Below are 13,712 nucleotides of genomic sequence, written 5' to 3' on the forward strand. Positions count from 1 at the left end.
ATGGGAGTGGATGTTTTTTATAAAAAATGGAAATACACTACACTGTATGCATTTCTCTGCAATTTGCTTTTCTCTCAGGAGAAAATGGGTATCTTTCCTGAAGAAGAGACACAGAATTAACTTACTCTTTTAAAATAACTACTTCATGATATTACATTTTGGATGTGACACAATTTATTCAACCATCACCCTTGTGATAGGCACTCAAGTTACAGAGCAGGCCCTATGATCTCTGCAAAAGTCTGAGGACACAGCTCCCCTAATCTCATTTCCACCATCTCTAATCTACTTTACATTATGTTTCCTGGCAAAGCGCTATGTTTATGTTGATTTTTCATCATTACAACGCTCCAGTGAATTAGGTACTATCACTCCCAGTTTGCCGATGAGTTAATGAAGGGTCCGCGCTGTTTTAAACAGGTTGCCTGAGGTCAGCCACAAAGCAGGGTTCAAGCTCCCATTGTAAGCCCACCACCCTGCCTGTATGAGCCCATGTATCCTAGAGGGCAATGTCTCCGGGTACGTCTAAGTTCAATCAATAAGGATGGATTTTCCTTCACTCCATGCCTCCAGTGGCCTCAAACCTCGCGAAGCCCTGAGCTCAAGGATTCGAGATCTTCCCAACCCTCCCAAAGTACCCTGTGCCGTCCAGGAAACATTTCCGGCTGAGAACTTCATTCTTGAGCAGAGGGCAGTCGAAAGGAGGCCCTTTTCTCTCAGAGATGAAGAGAAGCTTACAGGATTTGGGAGAATCTGGATTTAGAGAAGCCAAGATCCATCAGAAGAGCCAGAAAAGGGAAGGAGAGACATGACAGAAGTACAACTACAGTTACTGCAACACAATCAGTGAGCCTCTGGGGGCGACGCGACTCAACCACCCGCAGTAGCCCCCATTCTTTCAGGGAAAGGGGGGACTTACGTGCACAACTCCCAACTTTTTTGGCCTTGAGACCCCTCAAACTCCTCGCAGCTCGTTACCACGTGTCCGGCTTGCAGGATTCTCGGACCCCTGAACCACCGCCTCCGATGTAGAGCCAATCAGGGAGCACTGCGTCATCACCGGGCGCCAGTAAAAGGCAAAGGTAATATTAAAGCGAGCTCCGGTGACTGTGAGGCCGCGGGACGGCTGCCGTTGCCATAGGTTACCGACCTAACTTGTTCCGCCTGCGCACAGCCTCCTGGGAGTGGTAGTTCGACGGCGCCCCACGCCTGCCTTCTTTGCGGGCGGAGGAACTACAACTCCCAGGGCGACCCGGAAGCAGCCTTGGCAACGGAGCGGTCTTTCCAGCTTTGCCTGGGTCCGGGCCTGAACCTGGAAAATGCTGCTGGCGCCCCAGGATATGTCCTCTTCAAGGAAGAGGACGGGGCCGAATCGCTGGAAACAATTTACCAGGAAGCCGAGTCCCAAGGTGATCCATCCCAGTCGGGAGCTCTGGGGGGTGCGGGGACCGACCCCGTGGGCAGCCGAGCCGGGCTGCGCTTCCTCCTTCTTCCCCCAGGGGCATCCTTACTTGGCTCCCCCTTGCCTTGACTGCCCTGGAGCCAGCATTGCCCTGGGGAAGGGGGCCTATGAACTTTGGGGTCTAGGTACCTTTTGGCTTTGATGGGCAGTACCGTGAAAGAACTGTTTCCATCAAATGCTTTTCATAAACCGGAGAGGTCTGGTAGCACCCATCCGGGTGAAGAGAATTCGCCAATTCCCTCGCCTCCCATTCCCACGCCCACAATTTTAGGGAAGTTCCCACACATTTCATTGTTTTAAAAAAAGGGGTTCCAATTTTAGATCTGTATTGGAAGGGGAAAGTCTTCACGTTAAGTCCTACGCCTCAGAGTCCTCCCCTTCTAATTTTACATAAATTATCAAAAATGAACTCAGGAATGCAAGTGAATATTGGACAGACCAATACTTGATTCACTTAAAAATTTCTGAATTCACCAACATTCAGAAAAATAATTCCTTTTTATATCTGTTACCTCCTTGGATGCATTAGCATCCAAAGACATGGATAACTGATAACCCCATTTTAAACTTGAAGCATACGCAAATGCCATGTGCAAAGTCACAGTCACACGGTGTGTGCCGTCCACAGACTACCTTTTTAACAGTCACAAAAATAAATGCTTTAAATGTGAGAGTACTAAAATGGAGTGGCTTCTCAGCTTTCAGCTCCTGAGCAGTTTCACCAGCTGTTTTCACCCTCAAGTTACACTTTCTTAAAAAAATATATTCTATAGACAACGTGACCTTTCTTAGGGCTCTAGGCAATTGAGCTTGCAGTTTATTTTAAATATACTAGCTAAATAATGCACCGGACATAGTCCACTTGGTGAATATCTTGACCAGAATACGGGAGGGTGGAGGTAGGAGCATTAGACTTGGAAACAGAGTCTGCTCATATTGTAATGTAGTAGTTTCACAATAGATTGGATCTCAAATAGGTTATTGGTATAGACTTGATGATGAAAGGTAAAAATTTGGGTCAATTTCTTAAGACTCCAAAAAGGAAGGATTTTTGCTGCCAGTGCTCATTGTAAATGCCTGGAGGATAAAAACGTAAAAGCACGAGAGCTTCTTGAGGTTCAGTTGTTTGAATAGCATCAGCTCTTTGTTGTAGTGAAAAAGCCACTCAGTTGTCCAGCTGCGTTGATTAGTTATCTTGAGGTGCTGTGAAGGTGACGTATTATGTGAGAGAGTATTATACCTTTCCTTCTTCTGTGTGACAGTATGTTAGTTGAGATATTCCCTTCTTTATTTAAAGACCCACCTGAATTATTAGCAAAGCAAATACTTACCTCTATTTGTTAAGTGACTATTAGAGGGAATTCTACAAGCTTCTAAGAGTTACAGAGAGTGAAGAAAGGAAGTGTCTTACTGGTCTGGTTTCTAATTTCATATTGATATCTGACTGACATGGGTAAAAATATTTGTGATCTTTACTTCATTTTCAGCTTTGTAAAACAGTAGAAGATTGCTTATCCCTCATGATATGCACCGCCTCCCCTCCCTAGTTCTTTTTGGACCAAATAATATTCCTGCTGTAGGTAAGATAGGAAAGCCCCTGGCTACAGGTCATTCTTGAAAAGAGGGGCCCAGGGAAAGGCGCATACCTTTCTCCAAGCAGATTTGCTTCCATGATATTTGAATGATTTGGCTCATGAATTGGCGCTTGTTTGGGTTTTTATAAGGAATATCATATCTATCATTCCTCTATTTTGGTTCTGGAGAGCTTTAAAAAAAAAAAAATACTGACACCTGGGGCCTATTCCAGACCAATTAAATCAGAATCTCCAGGTGGGCCTAGGCAGGAGACAAAAACAGAAGATGTCCCAGAGAAGGCTCCGTGTTTTTTCCTCTGACCATCTCTGTGTTCTTTTCTTGCTTAACTTGCTAATGAAATGCCTTGAGGAAAGAAAAAGGACACTTTTCCATATGCTTTAGTCAGAAGGATAGATTAAAAAGGCAAAGTTGATAAAGGTATTGCTGTGTATTAATATTCTGTATATATTATCTACAGCCTGCCTTTGACCCTGACAATGTGGAGCACTGGATTAAGGTAAGGATATTGCACAGTTAAGATAGGAAGAGAGTTAAGAGTCGGACATAATCAGATGGAAAGGAATACTAATCTCCATTTTGCAGTTTTTATTCTCATGTTAACTACGTTGCCTTAGTTGTGTTTTTTTAAAACTTTTTTTAATGTTTTTATTTATTTTTGAAGGAGAGAGAGATAGAGCATGAGTGGGGGAGGAGCAGAGAGAGAGGGAGACACAGAATTCGAAGCGGGCTCCAGGCTTTAAGCTGTCAGCACAGAGCCTGATGTAGGGCCCAAACTCACAAGCTGTGAGATCACAACCTGAGCCAAAGTCGGATGCTTAACTGACTGAGCCACCCAGGCACCCCTGTTGCTTTAGTTTTATATTCTTTAGTATTTTTTTTTCATTCTGTTGCTTCTCATGAAAGTGTGAATGACAAGAAAATGAATATAGACATACTCTTTCAAATGCTGTGAGGATCACGTGAAGAAGATTAAAGGAGCAGGAGAGGAGAAGCTGTAAGAGAGGATGTGGCAGCCTTCCTAAGATATTGGAAAGACTGTCCTGTAGTTACACTGACCTATGGGACCAATGCATTAGGTGAAAGCTATGCATGCATCATAAGAATTTTCTAATGACTGGAGGGATCCAAACATGGAGAGGGCATTCTCCTAAAGAGATGTTTTCTTTTTTGTTTTTTAATGTTTATTTATTTTTGAGAGAGGGACAGAGACAGAGCATGAGCAGGGGAGGGGCAGAGAGGGAGACACAGAATCCAAAGCAGGCTCCAAGCTCCCAGCTGTCAGCACAGAGTCCAACATGGGGCTCGAACCCACGAACCGGGAGATCATGACCTGAGCAAAAGTCGGAGGCTCAACCGACTGAGACACCCAGGCACCCCAAAGAGATGTATTTTCTATCAATGGAGGTATTCAAGTGGATTCTGAAAGGCCACTTGATGTTAGACTAATGAAGAATATGTTTGAGCATTCTATGATGAGGGGATTGGATTAGGTAACTTTCTGAGCGTTCTTCCAGGCCTGAAATGTATATTTTTGAATGCAAGTACCATTTAAGTTGAAAGTACCATTAAACTACTTCAGGTGCCTGCCTCTGAGTGTCAGCTTGGCAACTTGCCATACTCAATTCATTTGTGCAGCATATGTTTCAAAGTCATGCAGCATTTTCCTGGGAAAATATCATTCTGCCTGTTAGTATTTTGAAGAGCTATTACTTACCTAAATTGACAGGCATTATGAGCACCAGGCCAGATGGAACCTAGGCTAGATGTAATCAATGTTATTTATCCAGACAGTATTTATGAAGTGCCTTCTAGATACCAGTGCACTCTGTTGGACACTGAAGATAAAATAGTGCTTGGGGCAGGTACTCTCTGCCTTCCTAGAGTTAATAGTCCAGCAGGGGTTAAACAACTTACTTAAAACTGTTGGGAGAATTAAAGATGTAATAGAACCATGTGGTGGGGGACACTAATATAGATGGGCCAGAGAAGGCCTGCTGGCTCCTGCGGAAGGTCTGACTTAGAAGACAGCTAAAATGGACCTGCCATTGTGGAGGCTAGCCTCTGGGAAGCCCACTCCTCAGCCTCATACTAGGCTTACTTAGTTTACATGTCAGTGCTGAGAGTTCAGTGCCAGACCCCTGCAGGGCTTAGTTGCACATTTAGTTACCGTCTCCTCCAGAGGGGAAGATTTAAGTGACACAGAAGGATAAAATTGTGCTCTGACTTTCTACACCATTTTCCTCTTTTATGCGGTTGACAGCTTCATCAGTTAGATCTTTTATCATTCTTCTAAAACTTGTGCAGTAGCTCTGTCTCAGTTATGCCCTCAAATCTTCCATCTCAGGAAAACCCCCCAGTAAGTCCTTACTTGACCCCGCATTCCATTCTGATTGTGGTACATCTTGTTGTTACCTAGTGTCTTTGGGTGTATAGCCTAGACTCCCTGCCCTTTCATTTTTATTATCCTCTGGTGTCTACAGTAATTTCCCTCCCTGTTTCTGTTTCTTACCACAGAAATGGTTCTTATAAATGACTTCCTGATCAATCCTCTGTTATCTTCTTCATTCTCAAACTTTGTAAGATTTGTTTGATACAGTTATCACTTTTTTTATTCTAGAAATCCTCTCCTTATCTTTTTGTAACAGTCTTCTCTTGCTTCTCCTATTATTTTTCTGTTCATTCCTGTCTTCTTCTCTAATTTTGTTCCCTACTGTATCCCAACTCTGGATGTACCCTAAACAGTTACAACCTCCGGACCTAAGACTTCAAATCCCCTTAAGTGGACCACCATCTCAAAATCAGCTTAGACCTTGTTACGTGGAAGAAGGGGGAAGAGGTATCTGGAAAGGGTGTGGAGCATAGTGAAGTTTGAGAAAGGGCTTTCTTCAGAACAGAAAAGATCACCAGGCAGCACTGGGGACTTGGCTAAAGCAGGTAACTAAAATCTTATGTGATACCAAAAATTGACAAATCAGATTGATCCAGACTTAAAAATTCTCATTGGAGAGACAAAGATACAAGAGATTTGAGGCTTATGTAAGACAGTAGCTGAATATCCATGCAGAGTAGGAAGGAGAGGACCTTTTATTTATTTATTTTTTTTTTGGAAAAAAAATTTTTTTTTTCAACGTTTATTTATTTTTGGGACAGAGAGAGACAGAGCATGAACGGGCGAGGGGCAGAGAGAGAGGGAGACACAGAATCGGAAACAGGCTCCAGGCTCTGAGCCATCAGCCCAGAGCCCGACGCGGGGCTCGAACTCACGGACCGCGAGATCGTGACCTGGCTGAAGTCGGACGCCCAACCGACTGCGCCACCCAGGCGCCCCCAGAGAGGACCTTTTAAAGGACTCCTAAGTTGGGAGGAGAAGACATATAGTGACTAAGGACTTGTTTAGGTGCAACACCAATCTAGTGGAGGAGGGGGAGCAAAAGAGGCCAATGGACAGGAGGCTGATGAGGGGAAAGGGGTTATCAGCTTTGGGGCTGAACAGTGGAAAATTCTGCGTGATGTAGTGCAGGATGACCATGTCGGTAGGTTGCTGAAGTACAGTTGAGGGGAAGGCCATTGGAATAGAGATCAAACAAACCCTGAGGCTGAAATGTTGGTGAGTCTTCCTCAGAGATGTTGAAGTCACTTAGAATCAGGCAGATGCTTGAGTAGAACTGTGAGTTCTAGGGGAGCTCACCCAAAATGCCAACAGTTCACTATGATTTATAATTTATCCTCATCCTGATTTGATACACTGACTCATCTTTTTACTACTGTGCATTCTGTTACTTTGATACTTAAGCTTTCTAAACATTTTCATTGATTCTCTATTCTTGAACCTTCAGTGATTCTGCACGCCATTCAATGAAACTCTGTAAATTCTAGATGGGTGTTTAAGTCTCTCTGTCAATGTACCTGTAATATCAGTCAACCTGTAACAGCCCCTTTGCTGATACTCTGTGTGACTCCTGTCAGGCTGGTCTCCTTCCCATCTATCTTACCTTCACTTTGACTTACACCGATCTCCCCCCACCCCCAGCCTGGAATATCATTCCTCTCTGGTGTGGGGGGGGGGGTCAATCCAGATCCTTCCCTTAAAGCTCAGCTTGAGATGCACCTCTCAGTGAATAGCTTCCCCTCACTCACCTCAACCACCTAATCCCATTTTATCTAATACTTTTTCTTTGGAATTATTTTGGCATTCATACACAACAGAAACAGCATCAAGCATTTGCTTATATACAGAGTGATGAAAAAAGAATTGGGCAGTTTAAAAAATATCTTACTCCTGAAACTATTATATATAAACATGCAGTTTGTACTTGAGGGTATATTAAGAACCTTGTGCTTGTACCTCCCAACGTTGAGGAAATTGGAGTCCATTGTAGCTGTTGTTTCTGCCATTGGGTGGACAATGGGATTGATGTGTGCTGTGGGACATGAGGAGCTCATATTGAGCATTTATAAGATCATGGGAATAATTGAGATAGTTCCTTTACAAATTATATACTTTCATGTAACATAATTACTGAGTAACTTTACTATTCAAGTAACTCTGTTCAGGTTTTCAGGTTTTCTATGTAATCACCCTGTGTTACTTTAGAACTATGAGTTTTTTCTTGCACACATGGCATATGAAACAATAAATAGATAGGTAGGTAGATGAAAGTGAACTCTCTGAAAAGTCACTTTTAGTTTTGTTTTCCCCTTAACGTCCACTAAGGTAGTAGGAACAAAGCTCGCCTTCAATCCTTCAACCAACTTACTTAAAGAATAAGTTGTTAAGTTGACACTGTTTGTTTTAATGAAATATAACTTAAGATAAACCTCTTCCATTTCTCACATATTTATTTTGAAAGAAATGGTAAAGATGTAATATTTTAAACAAGGAATACAGACAATTTCTAATCCTTAGTATCATCTGTTTTTTCCCCAAATTTTCATTTTAAGTGATATCCCAAACACTTGCTTTGTCAGAGCTGAGCAGACATTTCTCTTTACTCCCTTCCTTGTAAGTTATCGGTCTGTGCCCTTCTTTAGTACCCAAATCAGTCTCCCCTATCTCCAAGTTCTCTACCTCCTTTGATAAGAATCTGTACAAATTCTAAATCAGTCTTCCCCATCTCCAAGTTCTCTACCTCCTTTGATAAGAATCTGTACAAATTCTAACTCACATGAGATGACATACCATACAGAGTTCTTTCTTTCATTCATAGCCTGAGGAACTGAGTCTATGATCTGGGTTTGTTTACTTTTTGTTTGTGAATGTTGGTTTAAAAACTGAAAGTTGATCTATTTTATTTGCACATTATTTACATATATATGTATATAGCATATACACACCTACAGAATATGTGAAATTCATCATGCTGTCTTAGAATATTAAAACCTTAAAGGGAAGGACTATATGCCCAGCGAATTGTGACCATCTACTGAATGGCATATTGACCATCATAAATTTGGGCACATCAGAGACCAAGAAATAATGTGGGAAACAGATCTCTCCCGAGTGATCTCATAATGAGTGAATGATATTTTCTTTATTTTAACCCTGATTAGATCGTGTTTTCTTCTGATTCCTATCTTTTCCTGTGTGTTCTATTTTCCACATCTTTTTCAAATTACCTTTGGCTTTTCAGTTTTATTCCTCTGTTTCTAATTCAAACTTAATATATGAAATCCTTGAGAATTTAAAAGGTAAAGTCCCTGGCAAATTTTGGCAGAGGTACTACCAGTTTTTCCATGAAGAGCAAGAGGAAAAATCATTTCCAAAATAGATCAGGCAACAATATAAACTTTGGGAAAGTTTAGCTTTTTAAAATAAATCCTGCATGTATTCCTTTTTTCAACAAACATTTATGGGGCATCTGTTACGTGTACTGGGGGATTCATGCATGAAAAGGACAAAAATGTCTGCTCACATTCTACTTAGGGGAGACAATAAATGGTAAAATATAAGGTCATAAGTGCTACAGAGAAAGAGCAGAGAAGGAGAATAGGGAGAGCCACAAGGAGGGTGGTTACCTTCCTTTCATGTAGTGTAGTTCGAGAAGGACTTAGGATGAAGGTGATATTTGAGTAAAGAGGAGGCAAGGGAAAGAGTTGTTTGGTTATCGAGGGGGAGCAGTTCAGCAGAGGGGAAACAAGTGCAAAGGCCCTGAGGTGGGACCATGCTTGGCATATGTGAAGAGGAATGAACCAGTAGATGAGTGTGGCTGAAGTTGAGTGAGCAATGGGATGTAGCAAACAAGAAGGTTGGAGAGTTCACCAAGGGCCTCATGGTACAGGACCATGAAGCACATTGGAAGGACTTTGACTTTTATTCTGAGTAAAATACAGAACAACTGAAGAGGTTGTTTTTTTTTTTTTAATATTTATTTATTTCAGAGAGAGCACGAGTGGGGGAGGGGCAGAAAGTGAGGGAGACACAGAATCCACAGCAGGCTCCAGGCTCCGAGCTGTCAGCACAGAGCCTGATGTGGAGCTCGAACCCACAAACCGCGAGATCACGACCCAAGCTGAAGTCAGATGCTCAACCAACTGAGCCGCCCAGGCGCCCCAAGAACAATTTAAGAGTTTTGAGTGGAGTTATGTTATGGCTTTCATTTTAAAGGGACTATCTGCTGTGATGGGAGACTATCACAGAAAACCTGTCAGGAAATTGCAGTGCCTTGGACCAGGTGATAGCAGTAGAGGTGACCAGAAGGGGTCAGATCCTGGGTATAGTTTGAAAATAGAGTCAACAGATTTCCTGACCAATTGGATGTGGGGTAAGAGGGAGAGACTATGTTCAAGAAGGACTGCAAGGTTTTCATCCTGAAAACTAAAAAAAGTGGAATTGTTACTACCAGGTGTGGAGGAAAGCAAGTCTGTGGGGAGGGGGAAAGTCAGGGATTTAGTTGTAAAATAAATTATTTTTTGTTGTGCAGATAAATGAAAATATGAACACAGTTTGCCCACCTCCACCAATCCCATGAATTGGGCCACGTTTTACTATTGAATTAAAACATTCTGGATGACTACCGTTCAGTGACTCTATCCCAATTTTATTGAGCCTATAGTTTGTTTAACATATGATGGGAGGTTCATTTCAGGGGTAGTAATTTAAGGAAGTATATAGCTACTCTGCCTCTGGTTCATATTCATATGCAAATCCTAGTGGCGTTGGAGCTAATAAAATGTTCTATTTTTTATTTGAAATAAAATATCCAGGTGTCAGGATCCCATCACTAATGCTCTAAACAAAAATTATCTACAGTCTAAATAATCTTTTGTTCAAATATAAGCATTGTGAATACCTGTTAAAATTTGGCAAAATATTGTAGTAAATTTCATGTTTAAAAAATGAAATTATTTGGGGTGTTTACACCTCAGAGTTCCTTCAAAAATGGAAAAATGGAAGTATTTTAGTAGTTGGTAGAAAATCAGTTCCATGAGCAGGAGAAAAATTCTTTAGCCCTGGACAAAGTTGTTGTCACCTTAATGGATTTCTTTTTTCTGTTATATTGAAGAGGGTGGAGAAAGCCTCAGAATTTGCAGTTTCAAAAGCATTCTCTGCTAGAGATTCTGATTTATCCAGAAGGCTTTGGAGCCATATCATAGATTTAGAAACACCTGAGCAAATAGAGGATCATGATGAAGTCTATGCAGAAGGTAAGAGAATACATTTTTTGCTGCAATGTTAACAGTTCTTTAGAATACAGTTTATTAAAGCATTACCTGTAATGCATTTCAAAGTACAGAATGGAAACTTTTCTTTCTCTTGCTGTTAATTTTTGTGTCTTTCTATCTTCCTGAAACTAATCTACTCTGGAGTAAACTCCAGTATTACAAGTAGTGCTCTATTTAAGGCCCATTTTGTCTCCTGAAATAGAACCACATTCAGAGGCAGTTTGATATGGCACAGCTAACTGGTGAGTGCTGTAAGGTATTAGTCCTGTTACACAGAAGGCAGCATGATAACTTCATCTAGTATTATGAGATAATTTGACCGCTAGTTTGTAAATCCACTTTATTCCTTATGAAGAGAGTCTAAACCTGATCTAACCTCCCTACCTTCCCAAAGCATTTACTCCTCTGGAATTTAGTATTTTAGTTTCTCATGCTCTGAGAAACTCCAGCACTTAGGGATGAAGAGATCAGGAGGAACCAGCAAAGAAGACTGGAAAGGAGAAGCCACAGAGGTAGGAGGAAAGTCAGAGTGGCCATCTCCTGAAGCCAGCTTCCATTTGGATCATCTATGTCTCCATTTATTCAGATTATGTCTTCGTTCAAAAAACATATATATAATTATTCTTTTATATGTATGATTATTTGTATATCTATATAATTTATTTATAATGAAAATTTATACATTTGTAACAAAATATATATTTATTTTATATATTATATACATGTCAATATATATATACAATTAGTACTCTGAGCCAGGTACTATTTTAGATACTGGAGGAACAGGTTATGAACAAGAGAGGCAAAGCCCTTGCTTTCATGGGGTATATGTTTTAGTGTGAGAATAAAGAAAACTGAAAGAATTATTAGGTAATGATAAATCATTCCAGTTTTCACCTGAATAATAAGAAGGAGCCAGCCAACTGGTGATGGAGGAAGGGCATCCCAGACAGAGGGAAAGACAGCATCAAGAGTTGAAGTACAGACAAGCTTGGTGTGCTTAAGGAACTGAAGGAAGAGCAGTGTGGCCGGAGCTTCCCAATGAAGATGAGCTTGCAGGAGTGAGCAGAAGACATATTACATAGGGCCCTTATAGGCCTGGGAAAAGAATTTAGACTTTATTCTGAGTATGAGAAGACATTGAAGGGTTTTAAGCAGAGGTTTAGCAGCACAGTATTTGAATTATATGAAGAATGGATCATAAGGAAGAAAAGGAGGGAAAAGGGAGACAAGTGGAAGGCTGTTGCAGTGGTCTGGGTGAGCAGTAATGGCACTTGATCTTGGTGGTTCGTAGTATTGGAGATGGAGAAAGGAGATTGATTCAGAAATTGGCAAGGCTACATCTTGCCCACCCTATCTCCTAATCCACTAGTGGGAATGCACAAAATAGTGTTTACTTACCCCATTTCCCAAGCTCCCTTTACCATGAAACTCTTTTTATCCTGAAATCCATATTCATATCTTGAAGAATTAGTGATACACATTAGAAAGTACTAGTATATGGACAGAACATGGTTTTCAAAGGTTTATATCCTTTTTTCTTTTCTCATCAACCATCTGTTAATATTCAATAAGAACCAATGTTCTGAGGAACATTCTTTGAGAAATTCTGCTTAATGTAGCCTTAGAGCCTCTGATCCAACATGAGGTATTCCTACAGTTGAACCCTCTAAGAGAAGTTCCCTTTCTTTTTTCTTTTGGGGCACTTCATACTAAACCCCTGTTTACTAATGAATGACATTTAGCAGATCTGAGTTAGTCTACACATAAATTATTATACACATAACTGCATGTATTACTGTACACAGGGTTACTCAGTAAATATCTGTCCCCTTTCTCTTCCTGCCTCTGAAAGCCAGTGATATTTGTTACGAGTATACTTTTCACACTTAGTTTCTACTACCTTGATTCATTTTTTTCTGTTTTATATGCATTGCTAGCTGTATTAAATGCCTTTTGGCATCATTTCATGTAATAAACATTTCATTCTCTCAGAGCTGTGTGATAATGGTAATAACGATGAAGATAGTGGTGAAATATACACTTTTCCTTTTTGAAAGCCCTCTGACCTACCCATAGAGCTGTCTGATAATGATGATAGTAATGAAGGTCATGCTAAAGTAGACATTTTCTTCCATACCTATCTATTTAAGAAGATTTTCTGAATATCACTAGGAACTTGGCTGCCAGGATGTCACACTGTTTGATTTTCCTCTTACCTCAATGGGCCTCTCCTTCCTAGTCTGCTTTCCTGGTTCTGCTTCAGCTCTTTAGCCCCTAAACACTGGAGGTGTTCAGAGCTTATTCCTGGAACCAGTTCTCTATCCATCTTCCTCCTTCGGCGAGTTTGTCCACTTCTATGGCTTTAAATACTGTCCGTATGCTGGCAACACCCACACTTATTTCTTCATCTTGGACCTCTTCCCTGAAATTGAGAGTGATATAGCCAATGCCTCTTTGACATTCTTATTTGACATTTCTTGTTTGTATGTCTCATAAGCATTTCAAACCGAACTAGTCTAAAACTGAGTCCCTGATCTTCTCTCCAAACCTGCTTTGCCCTTGGCCTTCCTTGTCTCAGTAAATGGCATCTCCATTTTTACAGTTGCTTAGGCCAAAAACCTTATACATTTCTTTCTCTCAATTCCCATATCATGTATCGGCAAACCAATTCCACCTCAAAGCATTACTTTCTAAAATTGGACCATTTTTAATACTTACACTGTAGGTCCGGGCTCCTATCACTTTTTTCCTAGATTATTGCAATTGTCTTTGACTTGGTGTCGCCTACTTCTATGCAAGGGATTTTCAACCTCAGCACTATGGATGTTTTGGGCCAGACAATTTCTTTTTGTGGGGGCTGTCCTGTGCATTGTTGGATGTTTAGCAGCATACCTGGCCTCTGTTACCCCAGTTGTGATAACAAAAATGGCTGTAGACATTGCCAAATGTCTACTCGGGGGCAGGATCACCCCTGGTCTAGAACTACTGC

General features: G+C 41.1%; 1 protein-coding gene across 2 annotated transcripts in view; it reads left to right on the top strand.

Moving 5' to 3' along the window:
* The first annotated feature begins 1,319 nt into the window (after positions 1 to 1,319).
* Positions 1,320 to 13,712, top strand: part of CCDC191 (coiled-coil domain containing 191) — an 89,457-nt gene continuing 77,064 nt past the window's right edge. Inside the window, exons 1-3 of one of the 2 annotated variants that reach the window (XM_047099855.1) lie at positions 1,320 to 1,409; positions 3,516 to 3,554; positions 10,561 to 10,702. In XM_047099855.1, the coding sequence (XP_046955811.1) occupies positions 1,320 to 1,409; positions 3,516 to 3,554; positions 10,561 to 10,702 (271 nt within the window). Of the gene's footprint in view, positions 1,410 to 3,515; positions 3,555 to 10,560; positions 10,703 to 13,712 lie in introns of those variants that run through there. The other variant, XM_047099854.1, reaches the window with a different exon arrangement.

This window comes from Lynx rufus, unplaced genomic scaffold, assembly GCF_022079265.1.
Source record: "Lynx rufus isolate CCGP_SWC_20201006 ecotype Redwood Valley unplaced genomic scaffold, mLynRuf1.p SCAF_5, whole genome shotgun sequence".
In the NCBI taxonomy this organism is placed as follows: Eukaryota; Metazoa; Chordata; class Mammalia; order Carnivora; family Felidae; genus Lynx; species Lynx rufus.